General features: G+C 41.9%; 1 protein-coding gene and 1 long non-coding RNA gene across 3 annotated transcripts; both read right to left on the minus strand.

The window, feature by feature from the left end:
* Nucleotides 1–480: 480 nt before the first annotated feature.
* LOC139574793 (coiled-coil domain-containing protein 69-like) lies at nucleotides 481–23,113 on the minus strand. 2 transcript variants are annotated; one of them, XM_071399677.1, is made up of 10 exons: nucleotides 22,937–23,113; nucleotides 19,155–19,221; nucleotides 12,730–12,914; nucleotides 10,221–10,259; nucleotides 5,554–5,641; nucleotides 3,693–3,766; nucleotides 3,461–3,562; nucleotides 2,718–2,837; nucleotides 2,327–2,424; nucleotides 481–1,782 (listed from the first exon to the last, which is right to left on the minus strand). In XM_071399677.1, the coding sequence occupies exons 1-10, from the start codon at nucleotides 22,955–22,957 to the stop codon at nucleotides 1,614–1,616; spliced, it is 963 nt and encodes a 320-aa protein (XP_071255778.1). In that variant the 5' UTR covers nucleotides 22,958–23,113; the 3' UTR covers nucleotides 481–1,613. The 2 variants fall into 2 exon arrangements, with proteins under 2 accessions (XP_071255778.1, XP_071255779.1); XM_071399678.1 differs by lacking the exon at nucleotides 10,221–10,259 and having other exon boundaries at nucleotides 22,937–23,109.
* LOC139574794 (uncharacterized) lies at nucleotides 13,930–16,030 on the minus strand. Its single transcript, XR_011674832.1, has 2 exons — nucleotides 15,442–16,030; nucleotides 13,930–15,009 (listed from the first exon to the last, which is right to left on the minus strand). It is a non-coding gene; the product is annotated as an uncharacterized lncRNA (long non-coding RNA).
* Nucleotides 23,114–23,891: the final 778 nt, after the last annotated feature.

The raw sequence follows: 23,891 nt of genomic DNA on the forward strand, positions 1-23,891 counted from the left end.
ACACAGTATGGAAAAACAACCACGTGCTACTTGTCACTAAAAGCTGTTGTTTAAAAAAATATATATATCTGAGAAGAGCCTTTTGGTATAAATAGGAAGAGAATACACACTAAATAATACAGCTAGAGAATATGACTTCCCCGTTTGTCAGATGGAATATAAAAAGTAAAAAACAATTAACACTAGCTTATTACTCTCGTGTGGCGCAGCGGTCTAAGGCACTGCATCTCAGTGTTAGAGGTGTCACTACAGACACCCTGGTTCAAAACCAGGCTGTATTCACAACCGGCCGTGATTGGGAGTCCCATACGACAGTTGTCCCAGCGTAATCTGGGTTTTGGCCGGTGTAGGCCGTCATTGTAAATAAGAACTTGTTCTTAACGGACTTGCCTAGTTAAACAAATTAATGAACACAATTTACATTTTACATAACCTGCCCCCTAGTGGAGACACTGACACATTTCACACAAACACTTGCAGTTCAGATGCAACTGTTTATTGTGACTTCCTCTCTCCTAGATCTATCCGCTGCCTTCGAAGAGAGGAGCGTTAGCTAAATGATTCAAATAAAAATGTAAAACCAACAAAATGTAAACGCAAGAATAACAAAAAAAATGACATCAACTACCTCTCACATTTAGTACTAGTAAAATACTGATTAAAAGTGCTAGTGCATCAGAAAAAAAATAATATTTTTTTAAACACAGAAATGCTTCTGTTTCATTGTTACTTAAAAAAGTCACAAAAATATCCATTGTACTCATCTGCAAAAAAAATAACAAAATCAAACTGCCAACATGGCAATCTATTTTCCATATTCTATAAAACAAAAGAGTATAAACATATTCCAATACAAAGGCAGTTGTCTAAAGTAACTGTTTAAATTGTATATATTGCATTATATTCTGTAATGTCTATTCCATACTGAGTGATGTAAAACCTAGACACTGCATTTTGATAGACGTAATAGTGTCTCGGCAGGAAGGTAGATACTTAAAAAAAAATGTAGCTACTAAGTTTGTACATCTCTGTCTACAACCGCAAGTCAAACCATCAGAGTGAACACTGTCACATCCACCTAGAATATTCTCAGTTGAACAGTAACACAACTATGAGAATGTCAGTTGAGTAATAATCTCAGTTGAACAACAGGAGTCAGTTAAGTCCAACAGCCCATGGCTATGCCCACTGCCCCCCACCCCCAAAAACAGTCCTTTTGTATGAACACCATACTGCTATAGAAAACATGATGTACTGTAAAGCCACAGCAGGTACAAAACGAGACAAAAAATATTATTTGGCATCAGGTTCCATCAAACATGTGACTATAGCCCTTTGTAAAGGTACCTGGACTTTGGTTGTCAAAGTAGGAATAGGGTTGCAAAAAGTCCCGAAACATTCCCAAAAGTCCCCTGCTTTTTCAGAAATCCCACTTGAAGAATTTCAGGTTGGAGGAATCACTCATTATGTATTCCTTCACGATTCTTAGAAACCTCCAGGCAGGGATTTCTGGGAAAAAATACTTTCAGAATTTTGGGAAATTTTCTGGATTCAGGCTCCATGTTTACAACCCTAGACAGGATTAAGAGGTAACCCTGACTGCCCCGTTCAGATCAGCTGGGGGAGATCTCAGACACTATGGGGAAGGATGGGAAGGTAGAACAGGAGTCTCTGTGCTTCAGTTTAAACATGAGTTGCTCTTTCTCCTGGGTGAGCCTCTGACTGAGACCTGCCTGCCTGTCTAACGCCCCCTGAAGGTCCTGGTGCTCCTTGGAGAGCTGCCTACAGACAGGAGCACAGGGAAGGAGATATATTAGAAGAGAACACATATTTATCAACATTGATAGTTTAGGACAGAAAGACATTGATAATGAGCTAAAAAATAACACATCTGTAGCAAACTACTTTATAATCAATCTTTTGCTGACCTCAAATTACTATTCTTCACCAAAATCCTACATGCATTGTCATAAGTAGACGTAGCACCAAAAACTCATTCAGCATCTATATAAACTACACAAGTTTGGATGGTGAAATTGAATTTTTACACTCAAGTACTGTAAACTGCCATAACCTTCTTCCACTAAGAAATATCCCTTCCACTTTCTCCACCAAGTGGCGCTACATTCACATCTTATGTAAATGCCATAGCCGTTTCCTACATTTGAGTTTGCTTGAACAGAACTTGTTAACTTTGTTAATCTATTTACAGCCTTGCTGCCATGTATTCTTCTACAATGTGACTATCTGGTAACAACATTAACTCCAGGGTAACTGACTGTTCCAACAGAGAGACAGAGACGGTGTGGATATCAAATGGTCTTACTGTAGAAGGCTTTGATGGTTGTCGATACGAACCCTCAGGTCCTCGTTGTTCTGTAGAACATTTATGACCTGGTCTTCTAGAGACAGATTCTTCTCCACCTGACAGGGTAGAAATAAAAAAGTAAGGACCCAATCAACAATCAGGGTGGTGAAGACAACATGTTGACATTCAAAGACTTTGTGAAACTATAACCCAGAGTATTTTTTGGACAACGCAGAGCACCTCAGATTTCTTGTTTCTGTTTGATTTCCTCTGTAAAGTGTATTGAGACTGCGATGATGCCGTTTAAATAATGACTTGAATTAGACTATAGCAGAAATCTCAACGAGTCAGGTGCCTGGACTAGTCTGTCAGCCAGTCCCCAGTCCAAGTCCCAGTCTCTGTTCCCTACCAGACCCTGCATCTGTAGCAGTTTGTTCCCCTGCGCCTGGATACGTTCACTCTTCATCTCAATGACAAACAGCAGACTCTCCTGCTCCCGCTCCCAGAATGGCCCAGGACTGCCGTGGGCCTGGAGAAAGGGAGGGGAAAGAGGGGGAGAAGGAGAGAGGAGGGGAGAGGGAGAAGGAGAGAGAGAGAGGTGTGAGAGAGAAAGGAAGGGGAAAGAGGTGTGAGAGAGAAAGGGAGGGGAAAGAGAAAGGGAGAGAGAAAGAGAGAAAGGGAGGGGAAAGAGGGAGCGAGAAAGGGAGGGGAAAGAGGGAGCGAGAAAGGGAGGGGAAAGAGGGAGCGAGAAAGGGAGGGGAAAGAGGGAGCGAGAAAGGGAGGGGAAAGAGGGAGCGAGAAAGGGAGGGGAAAGAGGGAGCAAGAAAGGGAGGGGAAAGTGAGTGAGAGAGAAGGAGGGGGGAGAGGAAGAGTATGAAATTAACAACATACTAATGAAACCTGGAGACCAGATGTGTAAAAAAACAGTCCAACTAAGTGAACTGGTTACGGGATCATGCACACGCCACGCAGAAACAAACACACTGTGAGACACACACACACACACACACACACACACACACACACACACACACACACACACACACACACACACACACACACACACACACACACACACACACACACACACACACACACACACACACACACACACACACACACACACACACACACACACACACACACACACACCTGAATGTTCCGCTGCAGGTCCTTCTTGAAGGTAGACTCGTCAACTCTCTTCTTTAACTGATTGTACACATAGAGCTCTGTAGTCAGCTCCTCTACCTCCTCCTTTAAAAGAAGACCTGCTGGTCAGTACTGTACTTCCTATTACACAGTTAGAAGGGATGCTGTATTGACCACTGTACATCAAAACAGATGACACAAACTGATCAAGTTAAAGAGACAACTAAACACACACCGTCAACGTTTTCTCAGCTGCCTGGTGGGTCTCTGTTAGTCGTTTTGTCTCTTCACTCTGTATCCTCTGCCGTTCTGTAGGAGATAATAGGGATTCTATATGTAATTACACGGGCCGGAATTACATCAGTCAACGATTACTCATTCTAGAAGCAACAGAATAACGTCAGTCAACGATTACTCATTCTAGAAGCAACAGAATAACGTCAGTCAACGATTACTCATTCTAGAAGCAACAGAATAACGTCAGTCAACGATTACTCATTCTAGAAGCAACAGAATAACGTCAGTCAACGATTACTCATTCTAGAAGCAACAGAATAACGTCAGTCAACGATTACTCATTCTAGAAGCAACAGAATAACGTCAGTCAACGATTACTCATTCTAGAAGCAACAGAATAACGTCAGTCAACGATTACTCATTCTAGAAGCAACAGAATAACGTCAGTCAACGATTACTCATTCTAGAAGCAACAGAATAACGTCAGTCAACGATTACTCATTCTAGAAGCAACAGAATAACGTCAGTCAACGATTACTCATTCTAGAAGCAACAGAATAACGTCAGTCAACGATTACTCATTCTAGAAGCAACAGAATAACGTCAGTCAACGATTACTCATTCTAGAAGCAACAGAATAACGTCAGTCAACGATTACTCATTCTAGAAGCAACAGAATAACGTCAGTCAACGATTACTCATTCTAGAAGCAACAGAATAACGTCAGTCAACGATTACTCATTCTAGAAGCAACAGAATAACGTCAGTCAACGATTACTCATTCTAGAAGCAACAGAATAACGTCAGTCAACGATTACTCATTCTAGAACCAACAGAATAACGTCAGTCAACGATTACTCATTCTAGAACCAACAGAATAACGTCAGTCAACGATTACTCATTCTAGAACCAACAGAATAACGTCAGTCAACGATTACTCATTCTAGAACCAACAGTATAACGTCAGTCAACGATTACTCATTCTAGAACCAACAGAATAACGTCAGTCAACGATTACTCATTCTAGAACCAACAGAATAACGTCAGTCAACGATTACTCATTCTAGAACCAACAGAATAACGTCAGTCAACGATTACTCATTCTAGAACCAACAGAATAACGTCAGTCAACGATTATTCATTCTAGAACCAACAGAATAACGTCAGTCAACGATTACTCATTCTAGAACCAACAGAATAACGTCAGTCAACGATTACTCATTCTAGAACCAACAGAATAACGTCAGTCAACGATTACTCATTCTAGAACCAACAGAATAACGTCAGTCAACGATTACTCATTCTAGAACCAACAGAATAACGTCAGTCAATGATTACTCATTCTAGAACCAACAGAATAACATCAGTCAATGATTACTCATTCTAGAACCAACAGAATAACGTCAGTCAATGATTACTCATTCTAGAACCAACAGAATAACATCAGTCAATGATTACTCATTCTAGAACCAACAGAATAACGTCAGTCAATGATTACTCATTCTAGAACCAACAGAATAACGTCAGTCAATGCTTACTCATTCTAGAACCAACAGAATAACGTCAGTCAATGCTTACTCATTCTAGAACCAACAGAATAACGTCAGTCAATGATTACTCATTCTAGAACCAACAGAATAACGTCAGTCAATGATTACTCATTCTAGAACCAACAGAATAACGTCAGTCAATGATTACTCATTCTAGAACCAACAGAATAACGTCAGTCAATGATTACTCATTCTAGAACCAACAGAATAACGTCAGTCAATGATTACTCATTCTAGAACCAACAGAAAACAAAATAATCAATATGGTTATTAGATCAACAGAAGTTACTTCACATGCTCTAGACTTGCCTTCCAGCCATCTCTCGTGCTGCTCTGCAGTCCTCTGGCTCTTCTCCCCGTAGAGAACAGTCAGGTCAGCAGCCGTCTCTATTTTCACCTGGAGATGATCAACACAAGGACAGGATTGAAGCCATGTACAGCCACACTTGTCATAGGAGCTAGACAAAGTGAATATCAAATATAAGCAACAGTGAGATCTTTGTTATATAAACAAGTGTATAATACCAGATGAGCCAGCCATAACTCACTGTTGTACTACCAGGTGTATAATACCAGATGAGCCAGCCATAACTCACTGTTGTACTACCAGGTGTATAATACCAGATGACTCAGTCATAACTCACTGTTGTACTACCAGGTGTATAATACCAGATGAGCCAGTCATAACTCACTGTTGTACTACCAGGTGTATAATACCAGATGAGCCAGCCATAACTCACTGTTGTACTAGCAGGTGTATAATACCAGATGAGCCAGCCAGAACTCACTGTTGTACTACCAGGTGTATAATACCAGATGACTCAGCCATAACTCACTGTTGTACTACCAGGTGTATAATACCAGATGACTCAGCCATAACTCACTGCTCAACCAGGCCATGCCAATATGAGGACAGGCAACATTTAACAATCCAACTGGCTGCTACCAACCAATCACTCAATACACCATAAACCTTCCAAGACTTCTCACTTCTCGTTCTTACTTTGTCAACTATGTTTGCACAAATCACTGCCCCCCCCATCCCTTCTGGAAAGGCATTGTGATCCCAAAGCAGCCAAACAGGTCTAGGCTACAACCCAAACTGAACCCTATTCCCTACTTAGAGCGCTACTTTTGAGCAGAGCCCTATGAGATGCTGTGTCCGCAATGACACCCTCTTGCTCTGTTGACAGGAGGTTTATAAATCCATGGCCAGAGAACTATGCAGGCAATCGCACAGGCGTCACGCACCCACTGTAGGCAGTCACAATACACACACACACACCAAATAGGCAAAGATTGTGTAATGGAAAAGCATGTGTTTATTATCTCCGACAGCTGTAAAATATATGACTTGACATCATCATGTTACTGTGCTGCTCTGGTTATTCTCAACTTGAAGCTGCACAGGATGTAGGTAGTGTCCCAAATGGCACCCTATTCCTTATGTAGTGCACTACTTTTACCAGGGCCCATAGGGACTATATAGGGAATAGGGTGCCATTTTGGACACAAACACCAGGAGACCTCAATTCAAAAAGATACTTTGTGTAATTAAAATGCAAATCCCAATGCAATCCTGCAGGAAGAGCAGAAGGACGTTTTTTAAAATCCTGCAGGAAGAGCAGAAGGACGTTTAAAAAAAAAATCCTGCAGGAAGAGCAGAAGGACATTTTTTTTAAAATCCTGCAGGAAGAGCAGAAGGACGTTTTTTAAAATCCTGCAGGAAGAGCAGAAGGACTTTTTTTTTTTTTTTTTAATCCTGCAGGAAGAGCAGAAGGACATTTTTTTTTAAAAAATCCTGCAGGAAGAGCAGAAGGACGTTTTAAAAAAAAAATCCTGCAGGAAGAGCAGAAGGACGTTTTTTAAAATCCTGCAGGAAGAGCAGAAGGACATTTTTTTTAAATCCTGCAGGAAGAGCAGAATGACTTTTTCTGATCTGCTTCGTAATAATAATGTCCACATATACCTTTAGTAGTGGCTTTGTGGTTCACACTAATTAAATACTAATGCCCTTTTCATACTATTGTGCCAACTGTACTGTGTTGGCATGGATATTTTCTTTTCACATTGTCCTCTCCAACCCGGTTCCGGCAACTGGAGAGGATATACTGTATAACCAGGCCAGCACAGTACAGTTGGCTAGGCTCTGCTCAGCAAAGTAGTGTGGAAAGGGTACATGGTGAATGTACACTGAACAAAAATATAAAAACGCAACATGTAAAGTGTTGGTCCAATGTTTCATGAGCCAAAATAAAAGATGCCAGAAATGTTCCATCCGCGCTTAAAGCTTATTTCTCTCAAATTTTGCACAAATTTGTTTACATCCCAGTTAGTGAGCATCTCTCATTTGCCAAGATAATCCATCCATCTGACAGGTATGGCATATCAAGAAGCTGATTAAACAGCATGATCATTACACAGGTGCACCTTGTGTCAGGGACAATAAAAAGGCCACTAAAATGTGCAGTTTTGTCACAATGCCACAGATGTCTCAAGTTGAGGGGGCACACAATTGGCATGCTGACTACAGGAACATCCACCAGAGCTGTTGCCAGAGAACTTAATGTTAATTTCTCTACCATAAGCTGCCTCCAACGTTGTTTTAGAGAATTTTGTAGTACGTCTAGCCGGCCTCACAACTGCAGACCATGTGTATGGCATCGTGTGGGCGAGTGGTTTGCTGATGTCAACGTTGTGAACAGAGGGTCCCATGGTGGCATGGTATGGGCAGGCATAAACTACGGACAATGAACACAATTACATTTTATCAATGGCAATTTGAATGTACAGAGATACCGTGATGAGATCCTGAGGCCCATTTTCGTGCCATTCATCCTCCGCCATCACCTCATGTTTCAGCATGATAATGCACAGCCCCATGTCTCAAGGATCTGGACACAATTCCTGGAACATGAAAATGTCCCCGTTCTTCCATGGCCTGCATACTCACCAGACATGTCACCCATTGTGCATGTTTGGGATGCTCTGGCTCGATGTGTATGACAGCGTCTTCCAGTTCCCTCCAATATCCAGCAACTCCGCACAACCATTGAAGAGGAGTGGGACAACATTCCACAGGCCACAATCAACAGCCTGATCAACTCTATGTGAAGTAGATGTGTCGTGCTGCATGAGACAAATGGTGGTCACACCAGATACTGACTGGTTTTCTGATCCGCGCCCCTACATTTTTTTAAAGGTATCTGTGACAGATGGATATCTGTATTCCAGTTATGTGAAATCCATCTATTAGGGCCTAATCAATTAATTTCAAATTGACAGATTTCCTTACATGAACTGTAACTCAGTAAAATCTTAGACATTGTTGCATGCTGCGTTTATATTATTGTTCAGTGTAAATGGTACAGGTATATAAACTCAGCATAAAAAGAAAACATCCCTTTTTCAGGACCCTGTCTTTCAAAGATAATTCATAAAAATCCAAATAACTTCACAGATCTTCATTGTAAAGGGTTTAAACACGGTTTCCCATGCTTGTTCAATGAACCATAAACAATTAATGAACATGCACCTGTGGAACGGTCGTTAAGACACTAACAGCTTACAGACGGTGGGCAATTAAGGCCACAGTTATGAAAACTTAGGACACGAAAGAGGCCTTTCTACTGACTCTGAAAAACACCAAAAGAAAGATGCTGTAAGGAGGCATGAGGACTGCAATAAAATGCAATGTCCATACTATGAGATGCCTAAGGCAGCGCTACAGGGAGACAGGACGGACAGCTGATCATCCTCGTAGTGGCAGACCACGTGTAACACCTGCACAGGATCGGTACATCCGAACATCACACCTGCAGGTACAGGATGGCAACAACAACTGCCCGAGTTACACCAGGAATGCACAATCCCTCCATCAGTGCTCAGACTGTATGTAATAGGCTGAGAGAGGCTGGACTGAGGGCTTGTAGGCCTGTTGTAAGGCAGGTCCTCACCAGACATCACCGGCAACAACGTCGCTGGACCAGACAGGACTGGCAAAAAGTGCTCTTCACTGATGAGTCGCGGTTGTCTCACCAGGGGTGATGGTTGGATTCGCATTTATCGTCGAAGGAATGAGCGTTACACCGAGGCCTGTACTCTGGAGCAGGATCGATTTGGAGGTGGAGGGTTCGTCATGGTCTGGGGCAGTGTGTCACAGCATCATCGGACTGAGCTTGTTGTCATTGCAGGCAATCTCAACGCTGTGCGTTACAGGGAAGACATCCTCCTCCCTCATGTGGTACCCTTCCTGCAGGCTCATGACCCTGACATGACAATGCCACCAGCCATACTGCTCATTCTGTGCAGGATTTCCTGCAAGACAGGAATGTCAGTGTTCTGCCATGGCCAGCGAAGAGCCCAGATCTCAATCCCATTGAGCACGTCTCGGATCGGAGGGGGAAGGCTATGGCCATTCCCCTCAGAAATGTCAGAGATCTTGCAGGTGCCTTTGTGGAAGAGTGGGGTAACATCTCACTGCAAGAACTGGCAAATCTGATGCAGTCCATGAGGAGGAGATGCACTGCAGTACTTAATGCAGCTGGTGGCCACACCAGGTACTGACTGTTACTTTTGATTTTGAACCCCCCCATTTTGTTCAGGGACACATTATTCCATTTCTGTTAGTCACATGTCTGTGGAACTTGTTCAATTTATGTCTCAGTTGTTGAATCTTGTTATGTTCATACAAATATTTACACATGTTAAGTATGCTGAAAATAAACTTAGTTGACAGTGAGAGGACGTTTCTTTTTATGCTGAGTTTAGTATATAATAAACGGTATATGGTGAATGTAAAATGGTATAGGTACAAGGTAAAGGGTATATGAAGGGCTGGAGGTAAAACTCCAGCTGGAGAAGAGGCTTGGGAAACACTAGTGAGCTGAGGGGTTGGGGTTAGGGTGAGGGGCTAGGGTGAGGGGTTAGGGTTTAGGGTGAGGGGTTAGGGAAGGGTGCTAGCAGTTACTACCTACCTTCTCAGCAGGGCCGGTCCTTGCCGTTCTGCCACAAAACTAGAATAGTCCCAGTAAGCAAAATGACGTTGAAAAGACAGGTAAAAAACATTTTCCAGACGTTGAAGTTAGGTTCAATTTAGGTTCTGAATGAAAGGTGAAAAATACATTTTCTGTACGTTTTAAATACATATTTTCCAGGTGGTTGAAAAGGTGTCTTTTCTGGATGTTGAAATCAGGTTCATTTCTGGTTCTGAATAAAAGTTTAAAATGCTAATTTTACCGATGTTGAAATCAGATGTCTATGATTGGTTCAGATTATGTCTGGACCGGACCAAAACCAATGTCTGTGGATATAGAAATCAAGGCCGGTCTGGACTGCACAAAAAAAAAAAAACGATTGAAAGGCATCAGCTTGGGTCCGTGCTTACCAAGGTGTAGCCTACAGTGTTGCCTGAAACGGAATTGTATGATGTGGTTGGCCTACCATTTTTTTAAACGGGCATTGCATTGGCTTTATTAGTCTTGATTCCTGTGACCAATCAATTTGGCTATTTAAGCACTGAATAGCAGCTACCCAACTTTATCAGGAGTTATCGTGAGCCTATTTGCAATGTGTTTACACAGCAGGAAAACGCAGAAGAATTTTCTTTTTCACTATGATCAGCTTGTCAAAAATGTATGGATACAAACTTGAAGCCTCTGATCATGACAATGGGGTGAGCCTTAGACCACAGATGATGCATTTCTGTTCTAACCAAATAGATAGATAGGATGGGTAACCAGGATGGGTAACCAGGATGGATAGGTAACCCTTTAAACCATAAATCCACTACTACATTAAGTGTGCTCTGAACCACAGCATCACGGAGAAGCACAGCCGGCCCGCTCATTAGGCAGGATTAGGCAGCCGCTTGCGGCGGCAGATAGACGAGGGCAGTATTTTCTGACCGTTGAGCCAGTAACAGAAAGGTTGCTGGTTCGAATCCCCGAGCTGACTAGGTGAAAAATCTGCCAATGTGTCCTTGAGCAAGGCACTTAACCCTAAATAGTCCTGTATGTCGCTCTGGATAAGAGCATCTGCTAAAATGACTAAACTGTTTAATGTTATGAGCTCAATTCCCTGGTTCACCAATTCCCTGGTTCCCATCTTTGGAAAGGATTCAGATTTTGTTAGGTTACAGCCTTACTCTAAAATTGGTTAAATAGTCCCCCCCCCTCATCAATCGACACACAATACCCCATAATTACAAAGCAAAAAACAGGTTTTTAGAAATGTTTGAAAATGTATTACAAATAAAAACAGAAATACCATATTTCTGAAGTATTCAGACCCTTTACTCAGTACTTTGTTGAAGCATCTTTGACAGTGACTACAGCCTTGAGTCTGTCAAAATACACCTGTATTTGGGTAGTTTCTCCCATTCTCCTCTGTATATCCTCTCAAGCTCTGTCAGGTTGGATGGGGAACGTTGATTCACAGCCATTTTCAGGTCTCTCCAGAGTTGTTCAATCGGGTTCAAGTCCGGGCTCTGGCTGGGCCACTCAAGGACATTGAGACTTGTCCCGAAGCCACTCGCCGCTGAAAAACAGCCCCACAGCAGAACAGAGATTCTTGTTTCTCATGGTCTGAGAGTCTTTAGGTGCCTTTTGGCCAACTCCAAGCGGGCTGTTATGTGCCTTTTACTGAAGAGTGGCTTCTGTCTGGCCACTCTACCATTAAGGCCTGATTGGTGGAGAGCTGCAGAGATGGTTGTCCTTCTGGAAGGTTCTCCCATCTCCACAGAGGAACTCTAGAGCTCTGTCAGTGACCATCGGGTTCTTGGTCACCTCCCTGACCAAGGCCCTTCTCCCCCGATTGCAGTTTGGCCGGGCGGCCAGCTCTAGGAAGAGTCTTGGTGGTTCCAAACTTCTTCCATTTAAGAATGATGGGAGGCCACTGTGTTCAATGCTGTAGAAATGTTTTGGTACCCTTCCCCCAGATCTGTGCCTCGACACAATCCTTTCTCGGAGCTCTACGGACAATTCCTTCGACCTCATGGCTTGTTTTTTTTTCTGACATGCACTGTCAACTGTGGAACCTTATATAGACAGGTGTGTGTCTTTCCAAATCATGTCCAATCAATTGAATTTACCACAGGTGTTCTCCAATCATGTTGTAGAAACATCTCAAGGATGATCAATGGAAACAGGATGCACATTACCTCACTTTCGTGTCTCATAGCAAAGGGTCTGAATACTTTTGTAAATAAGGTATCTGATTTTTATTTTTAATACACCCGTTTTCACTTTGTCATTATGGAGTAGTGTGTGTAGATTGCTGAGGATTTTTATTTTTTATTTAATCCATTTTAGAATAATGCTGTAACGTAACAAAATGAGGAAAAAGTAAAGGGGTCTGAATACTTTCCAAAGGCACTTTACCTTCTCAATGATGTTGTGGACCAGGATACATAGCTCTCTATGGGGTTAGCTACCTTCTCAGTAATGTTGTGGACCAGGAAACATAGCTCTCTATGGGGTTAGCTACCTTCTCAATGATGTTGTGGACCAGGGCACAGAGCTCTCCTTGGGTTGGGTCTTTTAGTAGCTCCTCCCTCTCCTGGGTCCCAGATGCAGACAGCACCTCCCGTAGGATCTGCAGCTGCCACTCATACTGACCCAGCTGCTTCTCCGTTTCTAGATCCACGTTCAGCTCCTCCAGAGGGACTTTACCTGGAGGGGAAACCAGGGTTGTATTCAGTAGGTAACAAACAGAAACAGGGAGGGACTACCTGGACATGTCCAGTAACAAATGCTTGTTTTACATGGCAAAATCCTACATTACAATGCAGCTGAATATGACCCAGTGCTGTGGTTATCAAGGCAAAACGTTGCTGGAATGTCTTCTCAGATAGAAATGTTGTGAATAGAGCTGACATGATTTCTTATCCTACATGTCTACATAATAGATGTATCTTGTTCAGTATGTTCCACACAGTGGGCAGAGGGTTTGAACCAAACCAGACCTGGCTGCAACATCTACTGGTCTGACTAGACGCAGTACAACACCAGTAGAATATACAATCTGTCGCCTATAAATAAAATACCGGGGGAGTGCCGGTCCAACTTCTGAGGAAGTCATGTAATGGACTAGTTTGGTGAACCACGTTCCGAGTGATGATTGACCTTCCTGAGACATGGAGACTTGTGCTAGGTCCACTAGCTAATGCCTAGGTTTTACCTCAGCAGGCTAGGCTAACACAGTCTTGTTCACTTAGGCAGTTGTTGAAGGCATGATCCTGAGACCCATAATTACATGGCAACAGAGAACACTTCAAGTACAACAGAGTACACAAGACAGTACTTGTTGAGTATTCTAATGCAGACAGCACTGTGTTGACACAGTGTTTGCAAAGCCATCTCAGTATCCAAAACTGACTGGTTGAAATTAGGTAAATGTGATGTCACTTTAATGAGTAATTCCAACCCGTTTCTGGGAGTAGTGACATCATTTCAACCACCGGGATCATGACAAAGTATGTATCAGTTAACCTTTTAAATGTAATGGCAAAAAGTAGATTTCCAAAATAGACATACCCAAAAGTAACTGCTATTCATGTGTAATTACACGATTTTGACATGCCAAAACTTATATGTATATTTGGAAAGACGACATCTGGGAGATGAGGAAATAATCAGAAGAGAAGGTTACATAGTTCAGAATACACAAGATCAAGCACACACAAAATAACCGGTATTTAGTTTTTTTATTTTGAAAGTCATCTTTCATTGACAAGCTATAAGTTAAGTGACTTATTGATGCCCAGAGCAGGAAACACATCAGATGGCTTCCACAACATGTGCACAATATCAGAATTTTTTTGGGGGGGGATTGATAGACCTAACAACTCAAAATGGGTAGATGTTTTAGTAAGTGGTGTCAGGTGTGGTCACAGGACAATTCCAAGTGTCCCTAAACCTCTCCAAAGTGGCATATGTCTGTAAATTAGATAATTCCAGTGCTATTACATATTTGCAATTCCTAAATGCTATTTGTTCAGTATAAAAACAATATCTACCATATCAACCTCACTCAAACATTGTGGTTGTGTTATGGGGTGTCCAGGGTAAATTCAAGTGTCCTTTCAACCTCTCCAAAGTATCCGAAAGTGTCCGAATTTGGTAACTGCACTGTTTTTGCACACTGGATGTGCCTAAAAGTAACTAGCTACTATTGTTCACTATAAAAACTAAACTTCTACAACACCAACCTCTCTCAAACATCGTGGTGGTTTCAGGGGCACTCTCCAAAGTGCCTGAACATTTAGCCTAGGCATATCTAATGTATTGGTCCCACATACAAATTAACTGTTCACAAAAACAATAGAAAAAGCAACAGATAAACAAAAAAAATATATTTTTTAAAAAGTATTATCAAACACAAACTTGGTTACACATGTGTCCCTCACATTTTTTTTTTTTTGCAAAAACATAAATAAGCTGAACACCTTACAAATGGCATTCGTGTTTGTTTTACATCCCAGGTGTAGATGATTAGATTTCACCCTTCACAGCAGCTTGTGCGTGTTGTGATAGTCTTTGAAGCAGTCCCTCTCTGCCAGGAAACAAAAAGTGAACTGGCATTTCTGACATGGTTACTTCCCTAGAGGCAGTCCTTTTGATTTTTTCAAGAGGTCTTTGATAAGTGGATGCAGAACCATCAGACGGGGTGATTGACATAACAGTGGGGGGGTGAAGACCTTGACCGGCGGGGGCGCTTGCTGGGGAGGGGTGGCTCCCAAACATCATCCAAATACTCTGCTTCCTCCTGTGGTGAATAAAATAAAGGAATATATTGTTGTAAGACAAACAGAATTACAGTTGACTAAATTTACAAAAAACACATTACTGTAAAGTAAAAACACTATTTGTACAGTGACTCACATAGGTGTGAAGCACACACACACACTCACTCACTCACTGCAAACAGTAACACTTTGGAGACAAAGCCAGAGGTGAGAACCACAAATAAACAATGGCCATGAGAGTTTAGTGGCCTCTCCAAAGTTACAAGGATGAAACTTAGAACAGCAAACTAATATGAAACAGACAATAACTACTTTGGAATGATTTAACATTGAAATGACTTGTTACATAGGCCTATGTAAACTAAATCCAAAGCACAAAAAGCAGACAACTTATAAAAAACAAATACATATAGTAAATAAGCTATATAAAGTCATGAAAATAATGTACTTACAGATCTAAAAGTGGATCCAATCCTTCTAGAAAGCAATCTTTGTCGGCCAAGTCGAAATCCTTGTTGTCCAAATCGCTCCACTGATCCGAGTCCGTCCAGTATTTTATTCAAAGCTTCTATGTCGGTATACTTACTCATAGCTACCTTCTTTTTAGCTTCCTGTTCAATATTCTTATTCTTACCCCCCCCTTGAGAAGCAATCTTTTATGTTAAAGCGATGAAATATGTTTACAATGTAATTGGTGCGTCTCGTGTCTGAGCCAGGTAACAATAGTTCACATTACGCATAAAAAAAGGTTCTAAACCTTGTTTTATTCCACCCAGGTCAACTGCATATCCCTGAAAGGCTTATCTCATTGGCTACAAGATTGTCAAGGTGCCATAGTAGCCAATCCCGTGTGTAATGAATGCAGGCAACGTAATTTTTTTGTTGTGCAAAGATATAGTCACTCGGTGGACGTTCGATGTGGCCATTAAGTCATACATGATCAGATAACATTAGCAAATAGACTAGATCTGTTCCTACCAACCTAAGGATTAAACTTCATACCCCTACATATGGCTATAGCTCAAACACAGACCTAATCGAAGCTTACCTTGTAAGATGTTTGGTGAAAACTTTGTGTAAAATAAACATTTTGACTCTCGGGGCCGGTGATCAATAACGGTAGGTCACAGGCAGATAAATAACACACCGTCATGATCTGTGGAGTCCCGGCTTTCGATGTGTATCGACGTATTCCGTGTTTATTTAGTTTATGCTTCACAACGCTGACCGGAATGTAGGTAGCAGCCATCTTGAAATGAGGTCGTCGACTCAGCCTGCCGTTATACATTCGGATGCTCATATATACAGTGGGGAGAACAAGTATTTGATACACTGCCGATTTTGCAGGTTTTCCTACTTACAAAGCATGTAGAGGTCTGTAATTTTTATCATAGGTACACTTCAACTATGAGAGACGGAATCTAAAACAAAAATCCAGAAAATCACATTGTATGATTTTTAAGGAATTAATTTGCATTTTATTGCATGACATAAGTATTTGATACATCAGAAAAGCAGAACTTAATATTTGGTACAGAAACCTTTGTTTGCAATTACAGAGATCATACGTTTCCTGTAGTTCTTGACTAGGTTTGCACACACTGCAGCAGGGATTTTGGCCCACTCCTCCCTACAGATCTTCTCCAGATCCTTCAGGTTTCGGGGCTGTCGCTGGGCAATACGGACTTTCAGCTCCCTCCAAAGATTTTCTATTGGGTTCAGGTCTGGAGACTGGCTAGGCCACTCCAGGACCTTGAGATGCTTCTTACGGAGCCACTCCTTAGTTGCCATGGCTGTGTGCTTCGTGTCGTTGTCATGCTGGAAGACCCAGCCACGACCCATCTTCAATGCTCTTACTGAGGGAAGGAGGTTGTTGGCCAAGATCTCGCGATACATGGCCCCATCCATCCTCCCCTCAATACGGTGCAGTCATCCTGTCCCCTTTGCAGAAAAGCATCCCCAAAAAATGATGTTTCCACCTCCATGCTTCACGGTTGGGATGGTGTTCTTGGGGTTGTACTCATCCTTCTTCTTCCTCCAAACATGGCGAGTGGAGTTTAGACCAAAAAGCTCTATTTTTGTCTCATCAGACCACATGACCTTCTCCCATTCCTCCTCTGGATCATCCAGATGGTCATTGGCAAACTTCAGACGGGCCTGGACATGCGCTGGCTTGAGCAGGGGGACCTTGCGTGCGCTGCAGGATTTTAATCCATGACGGCGTAGTGTGTTACTAATGGTTTTCTTTGAGACTGTGGTCCCAGCTCTCTTCAGGTCATTGACCAGGTACTGCCGTGTAGTTTTGAGCTGATCCCTCACCTTCCTCATGATCATTGATGCCCCACGAGGTGAGATCTTGCATGGAGCCCCAGGCCGAGGGTGATTGACCGTCATCTTGAACTTCTTCCATTTTCTAATAATTGCGCCAACAGTTGTTGCCTTCTCACCAAGCTGCTTGCCTATTGTCCTGTAGCCCATCCCAGCCTTGTGCAGGTCTACAATTTTATCCCTGATGTCCTTACACAGCTCTCTGGTCTTGGCCATTGTGGAGAGGTTGGAGTCTGTTTGATTGAGTGTGTGGACAGGTGTCTTTTATACAGGTAACGAGTTCAAACAGGTGCAGTTAATACAGGTAATGAGTGGAGAACAGGAGGGCTTCTTAAAGAAAACCTAACAGGTCTGTGAGAGCTGGAATTCTTACTGGTTGGTAGGTGATCAAATACTTATGTCATGCAATAAAATGCAAATTAATTATTTAAAAATCATACAATGTGATTTTCTGGATTTTTGTTTTAGATTCCGTCTCTCACAGTTGAAGTGTACCTATGATAAAAATTACAGACCTCTACATGCTTTGTAAGTAGGAAAACCTGCAAAATCGGCAGTGTATCAAATACTTGTTCTCCCCACTGTATATATTAGCAAATCACACCAAAGATTTTAAGGAACAGCTCAATAGCCAAGATCCTCAGCTTTCCGCAGACTGTGAATACCGTTCTCATACCAGACTGAATTGAACTAAACAATCTAATAGAGTCCCCAAATATGAATCAAACTCACAATCCTGGAGTTGCAAGCACCATGCCACTGCAGCTATACAGGAGGACAGTTATTATGTACGGGTTATTAGTGGGCCCAATAATAAAGAGGACACGTCAGTATGGGCGCCTAGCTTTTATAATGCTTCAAAAGAGGCAGATCGAGGGTTTTACACATCAGAGATGTAATAAAGAAAACCGGACAAGCAGTAGGAGAGGAGGAGTCACAGTGTCAGTTTACAACACTACAGGAAAACACACCACTCACCTCCATCTTGATGGTCGTTAACCTTCCTTCTACACCACTCACCTCCTCCATCTTGATGGTTGTTGACCTTCCTTCTACAACACTACAGGAAACCACAACACTCACCTCCTCCATCTTGATGGTTGTTGACCTTCCTTCTACACCACTACAGGAAACCACACCACTCACCTCCTCCATCTTGATGGTCGTTAACCTTCCTTCTACAACACTACAGGAAACCACACCACTCACCTCCTCCATCTTGATGGTTGTTGACCTTCCTTCTACAACACTACAGGAAACCACACCACTCACCTCCTCCATCTTGATAATTGTTGACTTCCTTCTACAACACTACAGGAAACCACACCACTCACCTCCTCCATCTTGATGGTTGTTGACCTTCCTTCTACAACACTACAGGAAACCACACCACTCAACTCCTCCATCTTGATGGTTGTTGACCTTCCTTCTACAACACTACAGGAAACCACACCACTCACCTCCTCCATCTTGATAATTGTTGACTTCCTTCTACAACACTACAGGAAACCACACCACTCACCTCCTCCATCTTGATGGTTGTTGACCTTCCTTCTACAACACTACAGGAAACCACACCACTCACCTCCTCCATCTTGATGGTTGTTGACCTTCCTTCTACAACACTACAGGAAACCACACCACTCACCTCCTCCATCTTGATGGTTGTTGACCTTCCTTCTACAACACTACAGGAAACCACACCACTCACCTCCTCCATCTTGATGGTTGTTGACCTTCCTTCTACAACACTACAGGAAACCACACCACTCACCTCCTCCATCTTGATGGTTGTTGACCTTCCTTCTACAACACTACAGGAAACCACAACACTCACCTCCTCCATCTTGATGGTTGTTGACTTCCTTCACCGTTTTCTCCTCCTCCTTCGCTTTGTTTTTCCTCTAAAAATATAGAGAAAAGACAATGTTGTCATTGATCAACTCTGGTCTAGTTCACACAATATTAAACATCGTCTTATTTAACCATATCTGGTTAAATTAGAGGAGATTATGGTACACAAAATACCTAAAGACAGTTCTCACCCCGTTTCACTTTGTTTTTCCTCTACAAGGAGAAAAGAGTGTGTGGTCTGATATAGGCATAATGTATTCCTATATCTCAACATATTATAGATATACCAAAGTACTGAGAATACCTCAACACTATTTGAGACGTTTTGAAGTTACCAGGGAAACCATAACTTTGTAAACTAAAGCAGGGTAGGAGCTTATGTAAAGCTTCTGATGGGTGCTTGACCCATATTGCTCTCTTACAGGGAGTGATTAGTACCCACATGACTGGAAATGAATCATTTGTTTGTTCAAAAGTTATATAACATGTCCATGCTACAGTGTTCATACTATTTGTACAATGTGATACACTGATTTACTTCAAACTGATCATACCAGTACTTATGGAGTCTTAATAAACATTTCTGCATTAGATACATTACATTGTTGTAGAAATAGGGCAATTCTAGCATAGGTCACTCCTCTATACCAAACTATTCCTAAACTGTCAAACAATACCAAGGTTCCTGACATTACTAGGATACCAGATCACACATTACATTGTGTCCTGTCCTCACTGTGTAGACTGAAGAATTAAGTCTGTGTAGACTGTAAAAAAAATAAAAATAAAGTTGTATTGTCACAAACAGCAGATAGGAGCAGTGTAATGTGTTGTTTTACAGGGTCAGCCATAGTAGTATGATAGGTGTTGTTTTACAGGGTCAGCCATAGTAGTATGATAGGTGTTGTTTTACAGGGTCAGCCATAGTAGTATGATAGGTGTTGTTTTACAGGGTCAGCCATAGTAGTATGATAGGTGTTGTTTTACAGGGTCAGCCATAGTAGTATGATAGGTGTTGTTTTACAGGGTCAGCCATAGTAGTATGATAGGTGCACTGGAGCAAATTAGAGTTAAAGGCACCGAAAGATTTTTCACTTTGACGGCTCAGGCATTCAAACCAGCGACTTTTCGGTTACTGGCCCAACGTTCTAGCCGCTAGGCTACCTGCCACAATACCGTATGGCGGTCCATGGAGACCAGCCTCCTCCTGACATAACACAACGTTATTCCACCACCACTAACGCTGTATGAACACACAGAAACACGCCAAACATGGCGTACCAGTTTTATTTGTGCCTGGAAAACAGAGTGTGTGTCCCAAACGGCACCCTATTCCCTATATAGTGCACTAATTTTGACCAGAGCCCTATGGACCCTGGTCTCATAGGGAGTTCACTACAACGGGAAGAGTGTGTCGTATGGGACACTAGCCCAATAAATACCATAATATCCCAATAAGAAAATCTAATTTTCCAATAAAAACTATAATATCTAATATTCCAATAAGAAAATCTAATTTTCCAATAAAAACTATAATATCTAATATTCCAATAAGACAAGTGACTCCAGGAAGACAATGTAGAGACCAGTACAGCATGAGGTTCGTTTTATTACCTTCTTTAAGTCCCAGTAAAGGATCTTAAATATACAAGTCCAGGAGCATATGTTGAAGAGGGGCTGGAAAGGCTCTCTAACACAACCATAAATCACATCTTCACTCCCTTCTCAGTATGCACATCCCAAACGGCACCCTATTCCCTATATAGTGCACTACTTTTGACCAAGGCCAATAGATCAGTGCCCAAAGTAGTGCACTAGAGAGGGAATAGGGTACCATTTGGGACAGACAGCCCATCTCCACAGTCTTTTTAAACATAGGAGAAACTGCAACGTGGAGGCATGTCTTCACTGACTAAACTCACAGGGAACATCCTAGCCCCATGGCAAACTGTAGCCTACACCGGACTCCTAATGTTTACAAGTTCTTCCTGGCCTCAAGAGCACAAGGTTAAGATTGAATGTTTTGTGAGAAACATCTAGTTCAGCTATGCTCTCACAAGAGTTGAAACTTTCCAAGAAGAGTGTAGAATAAAGACGTGTCCTCTCAAAGGGCCATACATAGGAGACAGACATGTACCCCAGGCTGATAGAACTAGAAAAACAGCCCCTAAACTCAAAAGGAAATTCAGAAAAGTAAAACCACATCTTCAATACAACAAAGGACATTCAGACTTAGTTAATAAGGGATATTTAATTTAGACTGTGGTTGAGTCTAGCAGAGAAACAAATGTTCCTTGAGATGTCATTAACACTTGGCAGAGTCTCTTCATGTGGCATTTTCATCATGGTCCATATGGAGCCATATTGCTGTGTGTGTGTGTGTGTGTGTGTGTGTGTCTCTCTCTCTCTCCAGGCCCTCTCTAGCAGAACTTCACACTTCTCCAGTTGCTTACGTCAACCAGCCAAACAGATGGTTTTGTGATCTGCCCTGCAGAAGCTGCCGTACAGCTTGCCAGTGGCTTGCAGTACCTCTAAGTCCTTGCTTACTTTGTGTAGAAGAAAAATATTTTCAAATCTCAAGGAGAGTTAGGAGTGTTTATATCAAGCACCACCAGGTACCATTGATAAATGAAGGAATCCACTCACATAGAATATTGGCTAAACAATCAAATAATTCCCTCTGCTTTTAAACTGTGTAAGTGGTCTCACTTATCTGGCAAACAGACACATTGAAATGAGATCCCCTCCAACTCAACGATTTATCTAGTCTACCTACTCTATGCCTCCGGGAAGTAGTACAAATCTGGGGTATCATTTCTGGATGTCACAAATCTGGGGTATCATTTCTGGATGGTACAAATCTGGGGTATCATTTCTGGATGTCACAAATCTGGGGTATCATTTCTGGATGTCACAAATCTGGGGTATCATTTCTGGATGTAATATAAACCTGTGCCACTGGTTGTAAATGTCAAAGAGGCAGTACTAGTACATGAATTAACTGTAGCCTAAAAACGACATTTAGTTGCATATTAAATATTACAATTGCTATATCCACAAGTCACTTCCGTTTGTAGTCATTGGTAGACGTCATAGAAAACATGAACTGATTATGTAAAACCATGTAGAAACACACAACTCAAATGGCCAGAAAGTAGAAACTTTGACAGATGTAATCCAATGACTACGCAGGCTACAGGGTGTCAACAAATACAATGTACAATTTACTGGTGATGACGATACAATGACACAGTGTATCAATGATCTCATCCTTCAGTGTCATCAAGTGACTGTCAATGTCTGGCCAACCTGCAATTTCTTATAAGTAATTCGGGAAGAATTACATCAGATGAGTCCCGCTCCGCTACAATAATTGACAAGTACATTTCAAACTCGTGGGATAGTCAGTATCAGAGGATCGACTGCATGTCTTAAGTTATTTTCAGTTGTTTCAAAACGTAGAACACTTTGCACAAATTGACTGATAGCCTAAATCACGCGTTTCAAAACATTGATGTTAATGAATGTGTAATCTCGGTTGTAAAATCCACGAGATTAAAGCACGTGGGAAATTAGGCTAAACTAACAAACAATTTTGCTTGATCTATTTAAAAGGTTATCAACACGCCTGTGTTGTGCCAGGAATCGGTGCGACAATGGCAGCTACAATAGCAAAACAGCACTTGGTTCGCTAATTAACTTCCTAGATTATTTCACAACAAATATGAATAAATACATTTTTTTTTAGCAAATTCCGCCACACACCTTGCTGTGGCTGCAACCCATGCCTGCCCCGCGTCCACTCGTCAACCCTACCAGTCCTTTCCTAGAGTTACCAACTCTTCTGAACGCCGGGATGTGGTCGGGTCTCTCAAGACGTCTGTGCAGCTCACTCACAACAACTCACTCAAATCTACCAGATGGGCGGTTATTTTTCAAAACCACAATCACTGATTTTAAAACAATCTGGACAAACCTAAATACCCACGCTCAAGAAGGGGAAACAGTGTAGAAGTCAGTGGATTGCGCATCCTGTTGCGCACCATTTAGGTTTGTGGGTGTTTCAAATCTATTGATTTGAAATTTTACCGTAATACACCGAAAACACGACCCATCAGACAATACAATGATTTACAACGCAAATAATAGGTTACCTTATCATGCGTTTCATCCATGGAAAATGTTTCCTTTTGCCTAAGCTATTTAATCATAGCAGGCCTATAATGTGCCCCGGAATATTGAATTCTCACTGTAATAAGACAAAAATAAAGAATTGTACGGATTGATATGAATCTGTAATTTTGTTTATAATACATGTTGGGGAACAGTCCATGTGAAAAACACACAAACAAGTCCATGGAAATGTAATAGACACAGAGTAGATCCATCCATCCATTCATTATCCATCCATCCATCCATCCAGGGAGGGAGGGCTGTGAGAAGGGCATGGACCATGGACCTTCATGTTTTTACTTTACAGACTAACTCCTTCTCTGAAGATGAGGTCATGTTGATCTTACCGGGAGGGGTAGCCAGCTGTAAAGACTCCATATCAAAGCCTTGCCCCTGTAGGCTGCACATAGCCCTCTGGGATAACTTACCAACCTACAACATTTCATCCTGTCTCATAGCTAAGAATTATTGTTGCCCTCATGACTTACAAATCAAATCACAACAAATTGTATTGGTCACATGCTTTGGTGTAGACTAACAGTGAAAT

Source organism: Salvelinus alpinus, chromosome 4, assembly GCF_045679555.1.
Source record: "Salvelinus alpinus chromosome 4, SLU_Salpinus.1, whole genome shotgun sequence".
In the NCBI taxonomy this organism is placed as follows: Eukaryota; Metazoa; Chordata; class Actinopteri; order Salmoniformes; family Salmonidae; genus Salvelinus; species Salvelinus alpinus.